General features: G+C 43.7%; 1 protein-coding gene across 1 annotated transcript in view; it reads right to left on the reverse strand.

Moving 5' to 3' along the window:
• ADAM19 (ADAM metallopeptidase domain 19) overlaps positions 1-21,676 on the reverse strand; it is a 71,735-nt gene that overhangs the window by 7,888 nt on the left and 42,171 nt on the right. The window contains exons 11-20 of the mRNA XM_081935859.1: positions 20,724-20,863; positions 18,719-18,896; positions 17,384-17,473; positions 12,921-13,116; positions 11,559-11,667; positions 10,328-10,532; positions 9,540-9,617; positions 8,099-8,207; positions 7,620-7,764; positions 6,823-6,904 (exon numbers count right to left, since the gene is read on the reverse strand). Of these exons, the coding sequence (XP_081791985.1) occupies positions 6,823-6,904; positions 7,620-7,764; positions 8,099-8,207; positions 9,540-9,617; positions 10,328-10,532; positions 11,559-11,667; positions 12,921-13,116; positions 17,384-17,473; positions 18,719-18,896; positions 20,724-20,863 (1,332 nt within the window). The remainder of the gene's footprint in view (positions 1-6,822; positions 6,905-7,619; positions 7,765-8,098; positions 8,208-9,539; positions 9,618-10,327; positions 10,533-11,558; positions 11,668-12,920; positions 13,117-17,383; positions 17,474-18,718; positions 18,897-20,723; positions 20,864-21,676) is intronic.

The following is a 21,676-nucleotide window of genomic DNA, read 5'->3' on the forward strand; positions in this document are numbered from 1 at the left end:
ATTAGAAATATTGCCAATAAATACAATTTGCAACTCTAAAATAGAATGACCATTGTCTTACCTGAAGGGTCCTTTTCAGGGCGCTGCAACGGAGAGTCCAAAGAAGGGTTAAACACAGCCAATCTGCCCAGAACTGAATTGAAACTTTAAGCCACGCCTCTGGTGCTAACTCTCCTCAGATTTATTCAATGAAGACGTGGAACAGTTGCGCGCTGAAACTTCAACTGGAAGTCTAATATGGAACAAGTCAAAAATAGTCCAACAACAATAACAGAAACAACAAACAACACTGTGACTTCACAAACACCAGCGGAGAATAGACCCCAGGGCGGGGTGGACTCTCCGTTGCAGCGCCCTGAAAAGGACCCTTCAGGTAAGACAATGGTCATTTTCCAGGGCGCTGCTCTGGAGAGTCCAAAGAAGGGACATGCCCAAGCTAACTGTCACTAGGGCGGGAGGGCTCAGCCATCAGGGTTGCTCCGCTGGTATGGATGCCCTGAAGAACACGCCTCCCAAAGGCCCCTTCCGCCGATGCAAAACTGTCCAGTTTGTAATTTCGGACAAATGGAGACAGAGAAGTCCAGGTGGCCGCCTTGCAGATCTCTTCAATCGGTGCCTGTGTAGACCAGGCAGCTGTGGTGGCGGCGCTTCTAGTCGAATGTGCTGTGATATTGCGAGGCACAGGAACGGACTGTAAAACGTGGGCAAGCGCAATGCAGGCTCGCAGCCATCCGCCGATGGTAGATGAAGAGACCTTCTTGCCTTGAGAAGCTGGTTGAAAGGAGACGAATAGAGATTCGGATTTCCGAAAACTGGCCGTGCGCTTGATGTATCTGAGAATAGTCCTGCGCACATCCAGCATGTGCCAGCGCTTTTCCCTCGGGTGCCGAGGATGCGGACAAAAATCCGGAAGGACCACCTCCTGCGCCCGATGAAACCAGGAATTAACCTTCGGAATGAAGGAAGGGTCCAGCCTCAGGATTACTCTGTCGTTACGAATGAGACACAAGTCCTCTCTGACTGACAAGGCAGCCAGTTCCGATATGCGACGAGCAGACGTGATAGCGACCAGAAAAACCGTCTTGAATGTGAGGTGTCTGAGACTGGCTGTCTTAATGGGCTCAAACGGGGGCCCGATGAGGGACCGCAACACTACATTGAGATCCCAAGATGGGTATCTGTGGACCACTGGGGGTCTCAGGTTGGTCGCTCCCCTGAGGAAACTGCGGATGGTCGGATTCCGGCCAAGAGATGCGTAGCCCTCAACTGAGAGGATGGTTGACAGGGCTGCCGCCTGGCGCCTCAGGGTATTAGGAGCCAGGCCCTTGTCCAAACCTTCCTGCAGGAAATCCAGGATGACAGGAACCGAAGCAAGGGGCGCAGACGTACCATGAGCCGTGCACCAGCTGGCGAAGGATTTCCAAGTGGCGTCGTAGATGCGCGTCGTGGACTGCCGTCGTGACGCTTGGATGGTGCCAATCACCTTGTCTGACAACTTGCCTCTGCTTAGGAGATCCCTCTCAAGTGCCAGACGGCCAGCTGCAGCCACTGGGGTTCTGGATGTTGAAGGGCCCCCTGGCTGAGAGAGATGTCCTGTGGAGGAATCCGCCACGGTGGTGTGATCGAAAGACTCACCAAGTCTGCAAACCAGGTTCTCCTGGGCCAGTACGGTGCTACCAGCAGCACCTCCGCCTCCTCTGCTAGGATCTTCCTGATGACTCTGGGAAGAAGAGGTAGCGGGGGAAAAGCGTAAAGCAGACCTTTCGGCCACGGGCCGTGCAGCGCGTTGACTCCTTCCGCCCTCGGGTCGTGGAACCTTGTGAAGAACCGCGGAAGATGCGCGTTGGCCGCGGTGGCGAACAGGTCCACCAGCGGGAGGCCGAACCACTGGGACAGTTGCTGGAACAACAGCGGATGTAGACGCCACTCCGAGTGGTCGACTGTGGATCTGCTCAGCCAGTCCGCCTGGGTGTTGCTCGTGCCCGAGATGTGCTCCGCCTGAAGAGAAGGGAGATACCTCTCCGCCCATCGACCCAAGAGCTCCGCCTCCTTCATCAGGGATCTGGAGCGCGTTCCCCCCTGTCGATTGATGTGCGCCTTGGTGGCGACATTGTCTGTCATGATGCGCACGTGGTGGCCCTGAACGGTGCTCTGGAAGCGCTTCAGCGCAAGCCTGACTGCCCTCAGCTCCAGCCAGTTGATGCTGTGAGCGGCTTCGGAAGGGGACCACCTGCCCTGTGCGAGCTGGTTGTGGCAGTGGGCCCCCCAACCGAACAGGCTGGCATCCGTTGTGATGGTGAGCCTGACTGGCTCCTTGAATGGCGACCCCTTTAACAGGGCCGGAGACAACCACCACTTTAGAGAGCGACGTACCTCTGCTGGAACTGGAATCAGTCTTGTTGAGCTGCTTTCGTTTGTTCTTTGATATGGAAGCAGGAGCCACTGTAGGGGACGGGAGTGAAGTCTCGCCCAAGGCACGATTGACAGGCACGAGATCATCTTGCCGAGGAGCTGTGAGAGCTGAACCACCTTGACTAGACGTGACTGCTGCACCTGAACGACCATCTCCCGAAGGCTGGCCACCCTTTCCGGGGACAGGGATACCGTGCACGAGGTGGTGTCGATGACGGCCCCTAGATGCTTCAGTCTGGTCGTGGGAACGAGATGACTTTTTTCCAGGTTGATGGTGAACCCGTGGTCCCGGAGCGCCTGCATGGTGTGTTCTAGGTCGCTGACAGCTTGTTGATGCGATGATGACAGAATGAGAACATCGTCTAGGTAACAGTGGAGTCTGACCGGACGTGACCGTAGAAAAGCCGCCACGGCTGCGAGAACCTTTGTGAAAGTCCTGGGCGCCGATGTCAGGCCGAATGGCATTGCCCGGTACTGGTAATGGAGGCCCGCGTAAGAGAACCTCAGGAACTTGCGGTGGGCTTTGCGGATAGGGATGTGGAGGTAGGCCTCTTTGAGGTCTATGGACGTTAGTATATCGCCTGGCCTGATGCACCCCAAGATGGACTGGAGGGACTGCATCTTGAACCTGCGATATGTCACGTGGTGATTGAACCTCTTTAGATCTAATATCCCCCTCCACCCTCCTGAGTTTTTGGGGACCAGAAACAGGATGGAGTAAAACCCTCTTCCTTCCTGGCCTGCTGGGACAGGTTCTATGGCCCTGATCTCCTTGAGTTGCCTTATCTCCTGTTCCATGAGGGATCTTTTGACTAACCCTGAGGGAACTGGACACCGGATGAAGTGGCGGGGAGGGGGGGACCAGAATTCTAAAGTGAGACCCATGCGGACCATTTGAAGAACCCACTGGTCCGACGTGGTCTGCTCCCATTTGGCGTGGAACAACTGCAACCGCCCTCCTATGGGAGCTGACCTGTGATGGTCATTTATACCTCCTAAAGGGTCGGGAGCCGGAGCCCCCCCGAAATGGCCGCTTGGAGAAGGGCTGCTGGCGACCTCTGTCTCGAAAGGACTGACGGTCCTGAGACCGCTCACCCTGCTGGGGATACGCCCGATGATAGGGGGCGGAGCTGGTGGAGGGCTCATTGTTCCGAAAGGCCTGCCTCCTGTAAGAGCCAGGACCTTTACGATCAGGCTTTTTGGTGACTGATCGCATCACTTTCTTTTTGTCCTTGTTTTCCACAAGGACTGGATCAAGGACCTCACCAAACAGCTTGTCCCCTTTAAAGGGGGCAGTAACAAGCTTCCATTTGGAGCGCATATCCACATTCCAGTGCCTAAGCCACAGGAGGCGTCTGGAAGTAACATTAGACGCTAGGGCACGCGAGGCAAACTTAGCAGCATTCAGAGTGGCATCAGCAGTGTACTCTGTGGCTGCCATGATTTTATTGATATCCTGCCTGACTTTAACGTCCTTGGCAGGTATCTTCCTCAACAACTGCCTCAGCCACAGGAGAGCCGCCCTGGAGAAAAAGGAGGCTGAAGCGGAGGACTTAATGGCCCATGCAGCTGCCTGATGGGTCTTGTGACAAGCAGTTTCGGTTCTCTTGTCCTCAGCCTTGAGCCCCTCCAACAGGTCAGGAGGGAGCACAGAAGATGAGGTAAGAGCCGCTACAGGGGGATCGATAGGAGGGAGCTTGAGCAGCTCCTCCAGGCTGGCATCCACCGTATATAGCTTCTTGTCATGGCTGCTGGGGGTAGCCATGGTAGCTGGCTGCGCCCACTGTCTTTGAACTAAATTGAGGAACATCTTGGGTACAGGAACTATTTCCTGGACCGAAATGGGTTCCTCAAAGAGATCCCCAGATAGATCATCAGGGTCTACAACCACCTGAGCTGGGGGGGTGGACCCCATGTGAGTTGAGATCTTAGCCTTATCTAAAATGGTTTTGAAATTATCCAAATTAAATAAGCCTGAAAAGGCCGGCTTTTTGGCGGGGCTTGCCTCATCCCCAGAGAATTCAGCTTCCTGCCTAGGAAGAAATTCCTCTTCTTCCTCCCAGTCTGACTCATCGGAGGCCACTGAAGAATGCAGGGACGGAGGTGGAAGGCTAGGAGTCATCTCTCTGGAATCCTCCTGGGGTTGCAAATGGTGGGTCTTGCGAGTGCGCTTGCCACCTTTTCGCATGCCTGCCTCAATGCCCTGGGAAATGGCCCTGTTAATTATTTCCTGCATTTCAGTGGATAGGTTAGGCCCTTGGTCCTCAATGGGGCGAACCCCTTGAGTGGGCCCGGGGATCGGCTGTTGAGGGGCTAAGGGCCCCATTGGAGCTGGTCCCTCTTCCATATCAGAGGGACAGGCAAAGAGATCAGCCTGATCTGCCATGGAATGGCCTGGAGAAGTTGCCATGGCCAAGGAATCCCCTTCCTCTTCACTATCAGAAATGGGGCCTCCCTGGGCTGGAGGAATTTCCCTGGAGGGCTCCCCAGGAGACACCGAAAGGGAAGATTGGGCCTGCTGTTGGGCTTTGGAAGACTGTTTTTCTAAGGCCTTCTGTCGCCTTAATGCATCTTTGTCTAGGCCTGAGCCCTGCTTCGGGCCATGCCTGGAGTAAGGCTTACTCCCTCTAATGGCCTCCCTGACAGCTTTCCCGGCCTTACAGGGGCTCTGGAAGAGACACCCTCAGAAGTCTCAGGGGCCTGATCTGCCATGGTAACAATCACTGGTTGGGACAGTAGCAGGATGGGAAAACCACCACTCACCACCTCCAGAAAGCCCACCGCAGCACGATGCTCCTGAGGAGACAGAGAAACTGCAAGGCCTGAAGTAGCTTGGAATCTTTTAGGCGCGAGCAGAATTCGCTCCCAGCGCCTGCAGGAGAGTAAAGGAGGCGACCCAGCAGGCCACGATCCCACGCCGCTATCACTTGCTTGGATTGGGGCCCAGGTCGCTGGTCACACCGGGCAAGTCTGACTCCACGCGGCTCCTGCAAAGAGCCAGGCACCAGGCAGCTGCGGCAAAAAACTTTTAAAAGTAAAGCCGGAAGATTGCGCAATCCAAAATGGCGGCCGGAACTCACCGGAGCTTTGCGCGCCAAATTTAAAGAGGGAAGAAGCCAAAATGGCTGCCCTGGAAGCCTACGCAGCAATTTGACTTGCTAGAAGCACAAATTGCAACGGAGGGCTTCCAGCGGGAATCGGCCCCCAGTAGGGGTGCCCCAACAGCGCTGGCGTCGGCACTCCGACCCACGCGCTTCCCCCAACAGCTGCCTGCAGCTTCTAGGAGCCAGAGCAAAGCCCCGGACTCCAGGAGAGCCGAAAGGGTGAGAAAAACCCAATTAAAAAGGGAAAAAAACAAACTTAAATTTAAACTCACCAGCCTGCTCTAAAAATCCTTAAATATACTGTTTTAAAAAATTATTCTTCCTCTGGAGAGTCCAAGGAATCAATCTTAGAACTGGAGAAAACCTTAAAGCGCGTCTACTGGGCTAGCTGAATTGAAAAAATCTGAGGAGAGTTAGCACCAGAGGCGTGGCTTAAAGTTTCAATTCAGTTCTGGGCAGATTGGCTGTGTTTAACCCTTCTTTGGACTCTCCAGAGCAGCGCCCTGGAAAATGAAATTAAGAGGCATTACAGTATAGTGGTTAAGAGGTTGAGCTTGGAAGCCTCCATTTGATTCACTGAGCAACTGAGTCAGATATTACCATATATTTCAGACCAGCCTTCCCCTGGGGCATTGCTGTAAGAGTAAAACGTCAGACTCCCTACTTACACTGCTTCAAGTACAACATAAAATAACAAATAATTAATAAATATATAAATAATGATTTGCAGTGAGAAAAAAATGGGTAGAGATCCCAAAATGGTCTAATTCAGAGTTTACGGGAACTGACGTATGGAACAAGTTTAGAACATAACAAGAAAATTAGTTGTACAACAGTGGTGGGATTCAGCCAGTTCGCACCTATTCGGGAAAACTGGTTGTTAACTTTCTAAGCAGTTTGGAGAAACGGTTGTTGGAAGAAACTTCCTTTTGTTTTTTTCCACTTTACAGGGCTAATCCTGTAAGGAAGGCAGGAAGGAAACATTCTGGTGTTGTTTCTAGCCTGATCTTTATTGCCCTGCTTAAAGAAACTGCCTCTCTGGTTAACCCTTATCACATTGTCACAGCTAAGGTGAAGCGCCCATCGACGTGAGTGATGTTGAGTTGGCTCTGCCCACATGATCACATGACCACTGAGCCACACCTACCCAGCTGGTCATTAGGGCAGAGAACCAGTTGTTAAATTATTTGAATCCCACCACTGTTGTACAACTAAGATATTTCGTTTGACAGTGTATTTTAAAATGCTGAGGAATCAGAGGATGGCTCAACAGAGGTTTGATTAGAAATTAGTCATTTCAAAGTACCTTTCTCTGTCCTTGTGGAGTTTTCAATTTGAATGCTGGATTGGCATGTCCGTTCACTTCCTTCTGAATGGGAGGAGGTATGCTGTATCCAAACAATAGGGACAAACAAGTATTATAAATCATTTCTGCAATTGAACTTGCTTTATTTGTATAACAGTTTCTCTTACAAGTAAAACCACATGTTTTTATCTAGACTAACATTGGAAAAAGCCCAATATACTCAGTAGCCAAATTGTAACAATTCATATTTCTATGGGTGAAATCTCTTGTTAAATATAACAAGAGACTTCTTTTCATAATGTTCCTAGCAGGAGATCTATAGGGTAAGTGCTGACAGGTCTGAATAGTTATATAAAATCTTAAGTGGAATTAAGCCCTGGATATATTTCAAATTATAGCTCACACACTATACTTAGGCTCTTATATATAATTCGCCTCTTACATGTACTCAGCCACTGGGTTTAGGGAATCAATTTAGGGAAGGAATCTTCAGAGTGAGATTTGCCAAAGGTAACCTTTCCCTAAAAGTCTTGAATATGGTCTCCAAAGCTTTTCCAGAAACTTTAATGGTACCTTTATAGTATATGTATATAAATATATGTACAGTATACTGTATAAATAAAAGAATACTGGATTTTCATGCATGTGTATCCAGAAATCAAATGGAATGAAGGGATATGAGCAACATCAACCCTCATGCTTACTTACCATAAAAAAGCAATCTTCTCACTTACTGACAAATCATCCATCCACCCATCCACCCATCCACCCATCCACCCACTCACTCATTCATTCACCTGGACTGTTCGGTTTTCTTGGGAGCAAAGATAGCCTTCTTAACTGGCACAAGTTTGTCTCTCCATTTGTAACAGCAAAAAGCAATTCCAATTAAAGACAAAAGCAAGATAGAAACCAGGACACCTATGATGATTGGAATAGGATCTGGACCAGAAAAAAAAAAGTCAAAATTATTCAAATCCACTGATTGTGCTAAAATGCAACCACCACAAAAAAACAAAACAACAACAACCCACCCACTGTAGGATGCCAGCATCTGAACACGTAATAGTGAAGGGCAATATCTGTACTGTGTGTACCAATGCTGAATATGAGAGGGCCGAAAACTTCACTTGCCAAATTTCATCTTCCCCTCAGTTATATTGGTATGGTCCACCCAATACACTGTGGTTCTGTGCCTCCCCTGCTCAGCCAAATCCCTGCCCCACAAGCTCTGTCCACATGTCAATGGTCAAATAACAATACAAATTACACCCACTTTTCTCAAGAATGGGGCCACTGTCCAGGCTTCCTCCCTTTCCAGGTTTCTCACAAAATGGAGGTGCCCATCCACTAAAACAATGGCAGTTGTGATTGTTGTTGCAAATCTGTATTGAGAGAGCACCATCAGTGTTACTTCTGTAGTAAACATCCTGCTCAGGGCAACCCAATAGCACAATAAGCCTTTGCAACTTGCCTTGGATTTTGTTAGAGCTCAGTGCATTTAAAAGTCACCCCAACGATCCATGGTTATATCCATCATTCCCCCCCCCCCTCCGAGAAATGCGGTGTTTGAACATTCTTTTCATTTTTAACACTTAAGCCACAAAGGTTATATTTCCATTTTTCAAAATTCACTTTGGGTTATATGTGCATTCCTGAAGAGGAACAGAGATGACTTCCCACTATTTTTAACCTCCCAGTAAATACCCTCTCCATAACAAATGGCCATAACTTCTTCTCAAATGTGAAACCACAGCTTAAGGAAAGCCTCCCCTCCCAACATTTGATATTTTAAGATCAGTATAATACTTCATAGCCCATCTTTATGTTCTGAAGAGAACCCTAAGATTTGTTTAAAACTGTGAGAGAAGCGTCAATCTTGCATGACGGACACCTACTCTAACATTTTGAATTCTGTCTCCCCATTCAACCATCTCTTACCCACCACTTGGAATTGTCTAGTGAACAATCCCATTTTTGCTATAAAAATATTCCAAGAAAAATATATCATAAATACAAAATGTTTCGTTCCATGAAAAGTACAAAAGCATTTATAGCCATTGAAATTTTACTTTTACTGGTTATTTTATTGTTCTCATCAATTCCTATTCTGTTTTGCTTACTTAAAAATGAGCATTTTGCTGTCAAATTTTAGCCACGTGATTTCAAGCGGCTGGCAGGAAACAGATGGGGTACTAGGAGGGCACATGTAGTGTACATTTCTGTTCTAAAATATATATTTAGTCAATGTACAAATTAAACTGATTTTGAATAATACCATCCTTCCAGAGGAAGAGTTTATTTATTTATTGGATTTTTAACTCACCTTTATTATTTTATGAGTAACTCAAAGCAGTGGATATACATAATGTTTGTAATATATTCTCTCCTCCTATTTTCCCCATCCGAAATGGGTTGGGCTAAGAGAGCGAGTAGCCCATGATCATCCAGTTGACTTCCATGGCTAAGATGGCTAGAATTCATAGTTTCCTGGTTTCTAGGCTAACATCTTAACCATCATATCAAACTAGCTCTCCAAATACACTTGAACTGGAAGCCCTTCTACAGCCAGGCATATCTTTGATTGAACATCTAGATGGATGCTATCTAGACTGCTTATTAGTTTTCTGAAACCCAACAAAAAGAATAAGAGCTGGCCAAGAAAGCAAGGAATAAATACAGTCACATGGTATCTGAATACAAGGACAGATACTTACTCCATGGCCATTGCACTTTTTCCCACAATGTCCTCTATCAAAGAAGGAGGTATTCTGACAGTGGCCCTCAAAGCACACCTGTAGGAGAAACCGAATTATATTAGAGTAATGGTTTTTAAAATGTGATTCTAAGTCCCCAAAGGCCCTGTCAGAGGTCCATGAAACCAAAATGATTTGCCAACATATGTTTAAAAGCAATACAGTATTAAAATCCTAGAGAATGTGTCTAATTTTTAATATAGTAAAAATGTTTAAGAAATGCTGTACTACAGGAATAATGCTATTAAATGATTTGGGTACAAGGCAGGCTTGGGGTGTAAAACCACTGCATCAAGTCTGAGAAGCCAACTCTTGCAATTATCCCATAGGCAAGGTCATTGCTCTCAGTATCTGCTTAAGGCCAGCATGGCCCAACTAATAGAAGTTAATATATGGGAAGAAGGAGAAATAGTTTATGGGGGATGGTTACTAAATTAAGTCCCCCCAATTCCATAAATCTGTAGTGCTGCATCCAACATGTTGTGTAGAGTGTGAGTACATCCAGATTCAAGACTTGTAATGGGAGTGACAGCATTGGTCTTAGCCAAAGAGCAGCCTGCTTCAAGGGAGGGAAGCTACACCCTGCACATCCTTATTTTTGATTCTGAGGAATCCCTTTGGGTTTTTCTCTTTTTTTTTCAAAGTTGGATTAAACATCTAAAACAAATTGTTGCACGCAATTAATTCTGGGAAAAAGCAAACATGTATTTTTAAAGTGGAATAAGGTACAATAAGCAGACAGTGCTTACATGACTGTCACCGCATTTGGTTCCTGTCATCACAAGTCCTGGGTCTAATATATCTCCTTCATCTTCTTCATTTCGATAGACGTGGGTACCACGACAATGAATTACTCTTCCATTTAATTTGATAGTTGTATCAATTGCAACAGCATTGGACTCCAGAGGCTTGGAAGCAGAACTTTGGCACTGTATCTTGCCACATTTAGCATTTCTGGAAAGAAAAATTCTGTGAGTCTCAGTCTTCTGGCTAAGATCTTAGTTTCACACACACCCAACACAAGGGCTTCCATAACATTATTCACTTCCAATAAAATGAAGAGCCTTGAGGGACCTAGTGAGACATATTCCATGTTATGTGTTGAAAAGTCTTATTTCTTAGATGCTGAATATCCTATTTCATGTTCACTGACCTCAAAATTACCCTACCAATAATAGGATAAGCAAAATTACCCTACCAATAATAGGATAAGTAAAAACCCAGTGTCATATAGAGTTTTATGTACATGTATTCAGTACATGTACATGTATTAAAGTGACTTTCCATTACTTTCTGAGATCAATTTTACTTCCGCTTTTCATTAATAAAACCGCTGTTTGCCTTGTGTATCTAAGGATTTTGGAATTGCAAGCAAATGAGCATGCTTATAGTTGTAAGACAAAATATGGCTTGAAGAGCAGTTTGATATCCCTCCTTGGACTACTGTATCTCTTTCTTTTCAGTATCAAGTGTGGAGAATCCTGATCCATATTGGGTCCAAAGTATTGGTGGTTTTTCTTTTTTTCTTTTTCTTTTAACGGTGGTTACTTGTGAAAACAATCTGGAATTGTTGAAAAGCTTTACGCTTCAAAAGACTTTTTTAGAGAAATCTGCTGGAAGAAAGAAGGAGCTCTTTTCCCAATCTGGATTGGGGAAAGTACTTCAGATGATACGTTCACACAACCCACGAGTCCTTTCTCTGCTGTTTAATCGACATATTGTTTATGTATGCAATAAGGAACAGCAGGAAAATGTTCATAGATATGAGGTCATGAAAAATAATCTCACTCTTTCCACAACCAGAAAAGTAAGGGTATGAATTTGTTCTGAAAGATTTTAATATAAGCAAAGCAACAAAATGGCCAATTAATTTGCAGCTATTTGCAGCACAGGCTGGATTCATTTTTCTCATCTTTTAACTTGTGAGGATACTGCGTTATCTCATCTCACATGAAAACAGTTGGCCTTGTATCTTTCTACCTTGTGTCGCACTTCCTGTAGTTCCCACTGATATCCTTCCCACAGTTTCCATAGGAATCTCCGGCAGCATTAACTCTCTCAAAGCAAAGGTCGGGGGCTGGCCTTGCTCCTGTATGGAAAAGATTCACAAAGTGTGGTGCTTGTGGAAGGTAAACTTACCAACTGCGTAAGGATTGGGTGTGAACCCATCAATAAGGACAAAACAGTTGCTTCACTAGAGCAGGCAAAACAGTCCTAGCCCACTCTGCAAAATATATTTCATCTAATCCTCATGGGGTTTACCAGGTAATGATTACAGGTAGTCCTAGACTTACAACAGTTCATTTAGTGACCATTCGAAATCATGGCGGCATTGAAAAAAGTGACTTATGACCGTTTTTCACATTTATGAATGTTGCAGCATCCCATGGTCATCTGATGAGAATTCAGACGCTTGGCACCTGAGTCATATTTACGACGGTTGCAGTGTCCTGGAGTCATGTGATCACTTTTTGTGTGGGCTTTTGACAAGCAAAGTCAATGGGGAAGCCAGATTCACTTAAGAGCTGTGTTACTAGCTTAACAACTGCAGTGATATGCTTAACAACTGTAGCAAGAAAGGTCGTTAAATGAGGCAAGACTCAATTATGGTTGCAAGTTGAAGACTACCTGTATTCATATACAAATAATCGATGATTATCTATATCTAACATATATCTCGATCTCTCTCTCTATCTTGATCTCCCCAAGACCCACTGATCACACAAAGCCCTTATAAGCAGAAGAACACTGACATCACCTAAACTCTGCTGAAGATGTTACATAGCCTGGTAATGAAATGTTCAGAAACCAACCAACAAGCTCAGAGAACGAACTTCCACCCTCACAAATATATACCTATGATTTTTTGTAATAAAAGCCTTAAGAAATATCACACTGCATTTGTGATATTTGTCACTTGGGATGAAAGTTTGAATCAATTTTCAAACTTAAAAATAAAATAAAAAAGAAAAATCACCCAGACTTGACATGGCTAAGTCACACTATGGTGTTCTGATTTAGTGTGTTATGTGTGAACCCAGCCACTGCACTTTAAGAATCATGTTAGGATTAGGGTAGAGTGATATGGGCTCAATCAACATGTTACACGACAAACCGTGCTTCAGCAAGGCAAGGCTTAGAATTATGCATAAAAGTAGCTGCCTGGCCTTTATTGATAACAATAGCCTCTGTGGATGATCACTTGCATTTTCCCTTTCTCTATTCTTTCTTGATGTAATTTCAGTTCCATAAACTAAAGATAAGAACAATCTTCTCCTCCCTTTTCCTTACACCTGTGAATACAAGGGCCCTCTGTCGTTCATAGAGATTGGTCCTCCTTACCATATCCCCAGAGCTGCAAACATTGCTGCTCGTACGTCAGACACATTCCATTGTAGCAATATGCCCTGCCATCCTCGCATGGGGTACCATCCATCTGATAGAAGTTTGCAGGGCAAAATGGTGATTTGCCCGAACAGTATTCCGGTAAGTCGCATGTTCTCTCCTGTTCCCGGCAAAGAGTTCCAGGTGAAACCAACTAAAGGAAGAGAAAATAATTAGACATTTATTTCAGGATGGTGTGGAATACTTGGCATTTCAGTTAAGGTGGCTAAGCATTGATCTTGGTGCTTAAAGATGTATATATCATAGATTTATTATGAAGACAAGCCGGACTGACTTTCAGTTCTCTTCATTCTGTATACAAATATCATTTCCATTCAACCTAATTCCTGAAGCATCACTAAAGAGATCAAAGTCCTCATTATTGCCCCCAAATTACATTTTTGTTGTCTCAACTCTACAAAAAGAATCTCTTTTTGTCAAATATCCGAGGACGTTTTTTCAAACAAAAGCAATCTTGAACCATGTCCTAATCTACTCTTCCTGCTCAGTAATGCTTCATTATGAATCTTATACCTTTACTCCATAGGGGAACCCATAACAGAGGGAGAGACCAGAGTTGGGATAGAAAATATTAAGCCTCCTAGTAGCCTCAATGACTCTCTAAAAGAATGCAAAGGACCAGCTGTCTGCAAGGAGTATAAATATTTCCATTCCCCACCATCCAGCCAGAGCTGAAGAAGCTGCTTGGATGAGAAGTGAAACATCTTCAAAGAAAAACAAGAAAGTCCTGTTGCCTCTTGAAAAAGCAGCTTTGGGATGGAAAATATTCCATGTTCAATTCCCAGCATTTTTTAAAAAAAGTATATTGTATTTATTGCTTAAAAGCCCCGGGCGGGATGAACTAATAACTTTTAGGAAGCAGTTTAATGGACACAGAGCAAATAGAACATCTGGTATATATTATATACGTTTTAAACGATCATTTTAACAGGCAATATTCTGCTAGCACTCGGCTACCCTATTTATTTTCAGGCAGATTATGCTTCTAAAGCTGATTCTGGAGCTTCCTTTGCTTAACAAATGCAAGAAAGGGAAAGGAACTACTGTTTGCATGCAACACTTAAGAATCAGATACTTTTCACCCTAATGTGGTCGCTGCTTGAATTTGCATGGAAGGTACCGTATTTTTCAGAGTATAAGATGCACCGGAGTATAAGACGCACCAAGATTTTGAAGAGGTAAATTAAAAAAAAAAGGTTTTTGCCCTCCCCAGCTCCCAGGACCACTCTGCAGGCATCCCAAACCATCTTCACGCTCTGTTTTTTGTGAAAAATGGGGCATGCAGAGAGTTTGGAAGGCCTGCAAAGTGCTCCTGGGGAGGGCAAAAATGCGACGCGTGGGGCTTGATCTTCTTAAAGAGTAAGGCTTTTAGCTATCTCAAATCCACTTTTCTCTACCCCTCCCATGGCAGGGCAGGACTAAACAGCTCTCTCTGTGCTTTATTATTTTTCCCTTTGCCTCAGACTGGCATAAAGGAAACGAGGCTGCCTCGTCACACACACAAACATCCCAAAACTGCCCGGATCTGTCAGCAAAGAGATACGGTAGCTGGGCTCAATAGCAGCAGTAGCAATAAGCACTGCATGACAGATCCGGAGAGATTGGGGTGGGGGGATAGAGCAAGGGAAGAGAACCAATCTCCTCTGCACAAAGACTTTTCTCAGGACCCTCAATCTCCACTTTCTCTCCGAAAAAAGCTATTGGCATCGTTGGGATTTTGGCTAGTGAAAGAAGCGCTGGATGGAAAGGAAACTTCAGAATGCGGCAGCTGCCAGGCTCCAGGAATACGGTGCTCCTGTATTCCGAAGTTCCCTTTTCATCCCGCGCTTCCTCTGTGAGGAGCCGCTGCCACCGCCTAAGCCCTCCCGGGAGCTGAGCTGAACGGAAGCCCCGAAAGTGAAATGTCTCTCCTTTCCAGCCATCACAATCTCTGCAGCACCCCATTCACCTGCCCCTTTTCCAGATGACCCAGGCAGCTACACTCGGAGTATAAGACGCACCCAGATTGTCACCCTCTTTTTTGGAGAAAAAAGGTGCGTCTTATACTCTGAAAAATACGGTAATTTGCTCTGTGATGGTATCCAGACAGCTGTATTCAGCTGTCACCATGTAAAGGACTAAGCTTTTGAACGCCACCACAAACAATCCAAAATATCAAATGGTAGGGGTGAGCAAAAATCCAAATGTTGCCTATTGAGTGGCTTTGCCTGACCAGTTGGCCACAAATGTACGGCCAACTTGAGCAGCAATTTTAAGCAAACCCGAGGGATGCATTTATGAAAGCAGGGCCTCCAGGAGACATATGGGAAAAACCCAGCATACCAAGACTATTTTAAGTACATTTTCCTAAGAAAGCTATAATGTAAAGTGATACACAGGAATCTTTTGTCTGTATATTTATCTACTCCACCCTACCCAAGAAAGGAAGCTCAATCTGTAGAGAAATTCAGATTTCTCAAATTCAGTAAAATATAACAGACAACAGAAAACTATCAGTAAGAAGCAGAGTCAGAGAAAACTTTAAATGAAGGTTTTGTCTTGCCAGACACCACATATAAAAAAGATTGGTAATGCAAGCAAGCCGACGGCTTAACTTCAGGCCCAGCTGGGTCAATCACCTCCTTTGAAAGACAAGCTTCATGTTTGTAGTTCTAATCTCAGGGTGGGACTAATTTTAGCCAAAACAGCTGCTTTGGGCAGCTTCCCAAAGATATAAAAGTGAGAAAATCGGACTTGGTTGTCTCTATCTGTCCTATGCAATCCAGAAAGAGATGCATGCGGTGGGTACTGTCAGCCAAGGAATGTCAGTTGGTGGGGCCCTGAAGAAGAATGGCGGCAGTCCTCTGGAACACGATCCCTCCAGAGATTAGGTTGGCCCAATCCTGCCGGCCTTCCACAGGGCCTTGAACACCTGGTTCTGTGTTCAAGCTTAGGGTCGTGAGTGTATGACAGCACATGTTTCTTGCCTATCCTAAGGGCTCTTTATGATTCTCAAGCTTCTATGTGTTTTATTTTGTATTTGTGTTTATATATTGTTCTTAATATTGTGAGCCACCGAGAGTTATGTACTTGTGATGGGCAACCATATAAATTGAATAAAATGAATAAATAAACTTAGGCTTCTCTGCTTTGTCTTGACACCTGTATCAATTCAGAAAGTTGGAATGCCATGAATTCGTTTTGGTAGCATTTTTCAAAAGTTATTCATTCTTACCTTTTCCTAGGACTGAGAAGGAATAACTGACTTGCTCTCCCTGATATTCAGGTAGCTTTCATGTCTAGGACAGGACTACAATTCATAATCTCATAGTTTCTAGGCCATGCCCTTAATCATTAATCAAAGTCACTCTGTGAACTTTTTGCACAATGTCATAAAATTCCTGGTAACAAGTAGAATTGGCCATACAATAGCAAAATCCAAGGCCCTTGGACAGATGCACAGTTAAACAAACACCTGCTTTAAATGACTGAGTTTGCTGAGAATAAATGCAGAAAGAATGTATGCATATTTGTAAGTAAAATTATTTCCTGATTACAACTTCCGCAATTCTGTATGTTGTTGTTGCTAGTTGCGAAGTCGTGTCCAACCCCTCGTGACTCCATGGACAACATTCCTTCAGGTCTTCTTGTCCTCTACCATCCTCCGGAGTCCATTTAAGCTCACACTGACTGCTTTAGTGACTCTATCCAGCCATTTCATTCTCTGTCGTCCCCTTCTTCTTTTGCCCTCAATCTTTCCCAGCATTAGGCTCTTCTCCAGTGAGTCCTTCCTTCTCATTAGGTGGTCAAAGTATTTGAGTTTCATCTTCAGGATCTGGCCTTCTAAAGAGTAGTCAAGGTTGATCTCCTCTAGGACTGACTGGTTTGATCATCTTGCAGTACAAGGGACTTGCAGAAGTCTTTTCCAGTATACATTCTGTATACTTAAACCCAAACATTTTAACACATATCCTTGAGTTATGACAATGGTGTGTGTGTGTTTATGCACGCATGTGCGCACATGCAAAACACACACAGAGTGTGGCATGTTAAGACACACTTCTTGATAGGTGGTTATGATAGGTGGACTGAACCCTCTGGCCATCTGAAGCTGGGGTTCTTTAAGGCCTTCCCCCACAATCTCTATTCCTTTCCCCACACCCATGGGGATCCTCTTTTGCATTGTGCCACCAGCCCAGTCCTCTCTGGCACTTAATTGCTCACAAGTAGATGAAGCAATCATGTAACCCAAACCCTGCTTTTCTTCCTGTTGCAGTGATTCAGAAGAGGATGTGTGTCCTGGGGAATCTTTCCAAATCAGAGTGCTGATTCAGATGAGAATTCAAGCCTTTATTATGCATATTGAAATTAAGAAACTAAACAAGAATTGAAAGGCACAGGAAAAAGGAAGGTAATCCCACCTTGCAATTGTGACAGCAAGTTCCATGCGCACACTCCGCGCCCTGCTTCAGAGTGCAATTAGCAGCATTGCAACAAGGATTATGACATTCCTGCACAAGAAATAACAGAAATGACACGTGCTACAACTGACAGAACAGATGTTCTATATCTGAAAACACTGGAAAGCATTTTGCTGTCTTACTGGGTGGCTTGTAAGATTGTAGCTACATATGCTTTTACTTTTCATTCCAAGCATAACAATCTCCAAGAAGCTTCAAAATTGCCTCTTAAACATGTCACATCTGGGACTCAAATACTTCAATTCTCAAAAAAATTGAGATCAAAAAACCAAACTATCAGGTCTGAGTTTCTCAAACAATGGAATCTGAACTTAAGTTTCTTGGACAATTGCATCAGTATTAGCTCGCTGCTATTTTATCTGAATACTTAATTTCTAATGCTTTTGGATTGCATTCGTAGATTCTAAGCTCTAGAAAGAAGAGGAGTGATCTTCCTTTCAAGCAGCAAAAAAGGGAATGAGGAGGTGTGGGTGGAAGGAAATGACTCTGGAGTTTCTCCCCATGTTCATTAAATTACACTAAGCCACATTGCTACAATAAACAGAAGCTTTCAAACCAGAAAAAAATATTTGGTGGAGCTGCACTGGCTTCCTGTGGTCTATCGGGTGCGTTTCAAGGTTTTGATAACAATCTTTAAAGTGCTCCATGGCTTAGGACCTAGTTACTTGCGGGATCGTATTCTGCCCCATACATCCCTGCGACCAATCCGCTCGCACAGAGAGGGCCTCCTCCAGGTGCCGTCCACCAGACAGTGTCGAGGGGCGGCGCCTAGGAGTAGAGCCTTCTCTGTGGCGGGCCCAGCCCTGTGGAATGACCTCCCCCCGGATATTAGGAATACCTCTGACCTCCGCTCCTTTCGTGTAAAGCTCAAGACCCACCTTTTTCAAGTTGCTGGCCTGGCTCAACTTTGATCCAACTATATCGCTCCTGACGGGTTTTTTATTTGGGGTATTTTAATTGCATTCAATTTATTTAGGGGTTTTTAAACATTGTGTTTTTACTTGTTTTTATCTATCAGTTCACCTCCTCCTTGTATATGTCGTATATATGTCTTGGTATATGTTTTGTTATATGTATGTCGATATATTTATTTCCTATGTTTTGTTGTACGCCGCCCCGAGTCCTTCGGGAGAGGGTGCGGCTAAGAAATAAATATTTATTATTATTATTATTATTATTAATAATAGGAAAGATAACTAGAGGAACATACTTCTCATTATTTCTTAAGGAATACCTACTGTGAAAAAATCTATGAAAGAAACCAAAAGGAATTACCTCCACTTCTCCACAATCACATTCTTCCCCTTCTTCCAGATACCCATTTCCACACCTCCGTCCTCCATATAAGGTCCTTGTATCTGGCATATTGTAAAGACACATCCCACCACCAGATTGCAAATATCGTTCCAGCTCTTTCCTATTGCATTCGTTGAAGACTCTGGGGAAGGGTGCCCTATAAAACACCCAAGGAGCAATCTTGAACTGAGCGTTATTATTCAAGCATTAGTACCTCTGAAAAGTTCCAGTAATAAAAGTTGGGCTTTTTTTTTTTTAAAGAAAACCAATAAAATACACAATAACATAAAAAGGAAAAGGAAAAAGGGGGAGAGAGAAGGGAAAAGTTTAAAAGTGACAAAAATACATAAAACAACATAAAATATAAAAATGAGGCTTTCAATACAGAGACAATTATATAATACAACAACTTCTAAGTTTGAGTAAACATTTAAAGAATTAACAACCAATGTTAAAAAACACATTCGTAATTTAACTTTAATCTAAAACATAGAAGCTTATTAACTGTAAATAAATCATAGCCGTTTACAGGTAGTCCTCAGTTTACATCAATTCATTTTGTTCAAATTACAATGGCACTGAAAAAATGACTTATGGCAACCATTGCAGTATCCCCAATGTCATATGATCAAAATTTGTACACTTGGCAACTGGCTCATATTTACATAAAAACCATGTTATTAACTAAACTACAGTGATTCATTTAACAATTGCGTCAAGAAAATTCATAAAATAGGACAAAATTCATTTAACAGCTGTCCTGCTTAGCCACAGAAATGTTGGGCTCAATTGTGGTCTTAAATCGAGGACTAGCTCTATTTGACAATCCACAATATTTCTGTAGTCAAATTAAATCTAATCCTCGAATCTCAAAGTCAAACCTTCATTTTTCTGTTGATCCTGCAGAAAATCTAACAATAGTCCCTAGGGGCCGCAAGCTCTACTTGTTCCTTTAATAAATATTATTGTAACCTTGGTGACTCACTTGACTGAGTTCACTAAAAGTAGGACTACTACTCGGGGGGAAGGAAGGAAAGAGGAAAAAAAGTTGGTCCACTTTGCCGAAAAGTTGATTTTGGCTGAATGACAATTATGTCCCTGATCTTCTCTAGAACAAGGGCTATAACTTCAAATGACAAATTCTAACTTGCCAGCTGCTGTGATTGTTTTCCCAGTTGGAAATAATTGCCTTTGGAAGAGTAACTAAAATGTTTGGATCCTGAAGAACCAGAGATACTTTTGGACCAAGTGCCTATTAAGGTGAAAACAAGCAGTGCATATCTCTTTGGGTCAAAGAAGGAATTTGGTTTTGAACTGATACCCTCTAAATGTTAACAGTGTCTTGCTCATTTTTTTTAAATATACAAAACAGCTGAAAAAAATTAAAATTAATCCTGACTTTTAGCAGTAAAGTATATTCTATTGAGTCAATGAAAAAAGGGTACTGTGATGTCTTGTACAGTGTGAAATTACTGTATAATATTGAATTATAAGATTATTTAAATATAATACTAAATACTTGTGATGTTACAATATAAGCCCCAACTTTTGAACATGTGTACATAAAACCTTTCTTGTCTTATGACACTGTTGTCCATCTTGCCTATTTTGATCTTGCCTATGGATGCCCTGAATGGGTTATGTATCAGTCATGGCCAAAAAAATAATTCAGATAAAGCCCCCTTTTTTTGTGAAGGCCTTCATTTAAGTGAAACATTTCATTTCAGAGCCCTGGCGGCACAGTGGTTAGAATGCAGTATTGCAGGCTGCCTCCAATTTGGCAGTTCGAATCTCACCAGGCTCAAGATTGACTCAGCCTTCCATCCTTTTGAGGCGGGTAAAAGAAGGACCCAGATTGTTGGAGGCCATATGCTGACCCTGTAAACCACTTAGAGAGGGCTGTGAAGCACTGTGAAGTGGTATATGAGTCTAAATGCTATTGCTATTGCTCTTACTGTGAATTTTTTGTACATAAACAACTTACCCTGTTGCAGCAGCCATAATACATCCTCCATCTCTGGGACTGGCAGAGCAGCAGCCAACTGAATCATGACTCATGCCAAAGTTGTGGCCCATCTCATGGGCCATAGTGGCAGCAACTCCAATGGCATTTTCAGAGTGATCCTGTCCAAGCACAGAATGAAGATGACTTAATCTTACAATTCTATGGTATATTTCCCCCTCCTGGCTCATTCAGCCAAGGAGAATGCATTAAGATCATAACCCAATCTTGTCTATTTTAAAGCCTGTTGCCATGCACTCAGATTTTGATCACATGATTGTGGGGATGCTGTAGTGTTTGTAAGCGTGAGAAGTGGTCATAAGTCATTTTTCAGTGCTGTTGAATGGTCATTAAATGAATGACTGTAAGTCGATGACTACCTGTATAAGGGAACGTAACCTGTTTAAGGAATACATTCTTACAAAAACATTAAGGACCTACTCATAGTTCATTCTACCAAATAATTGGCTTGTTATAGTGACCAACCCACATGAGAGAAGTACTGTTTGTCCTGCCAAGAATTAATATTCAGATGTATACATCTTGTGAACATGAAGGATTATCAACTGAAAAATTCAAATTCCACTCATTTATTTAATCCTGTTTTAAAGCCACGTAAAATAGTGGCCATAATTGGTTTTGTAGTAGTTTAGTATCATATTCCTCATGTTAACTATGTACCTATAAAGAAGTACTATATTTCTTGAGTGTTCCAAAGCTACTCCTAGGCAAGTTTTATTGAGTGAGCACGTGTTATTTGATTGAAGTTGCAGCCTGTACAAAGCAATTTGGGCAGAAAATAGCAGAAACACACAGGGTGTCCCTTCTGGTTATTTTGATCCCCTTTGTGGACAAATCTATCAGCAAAACGTTACTTCTCTCCCCCAAACCCTTCTGAAAAAAGTTTAACTTTCCCTCCCTTCCCCATGATTAAA

Source organism: Natrix helvetica (assembly GCF_964273705.1).
Source record: "Natrix helvetica genome assembly, chromosome: 1".
In the NCBI taxonomy this organism is placed as follows: domain Eukaryota; kingdom Metazoa; phylum Chordata; class Lepidosauria; order Squamata; family Natricidae; genus Natrix; species Natrix helvetica.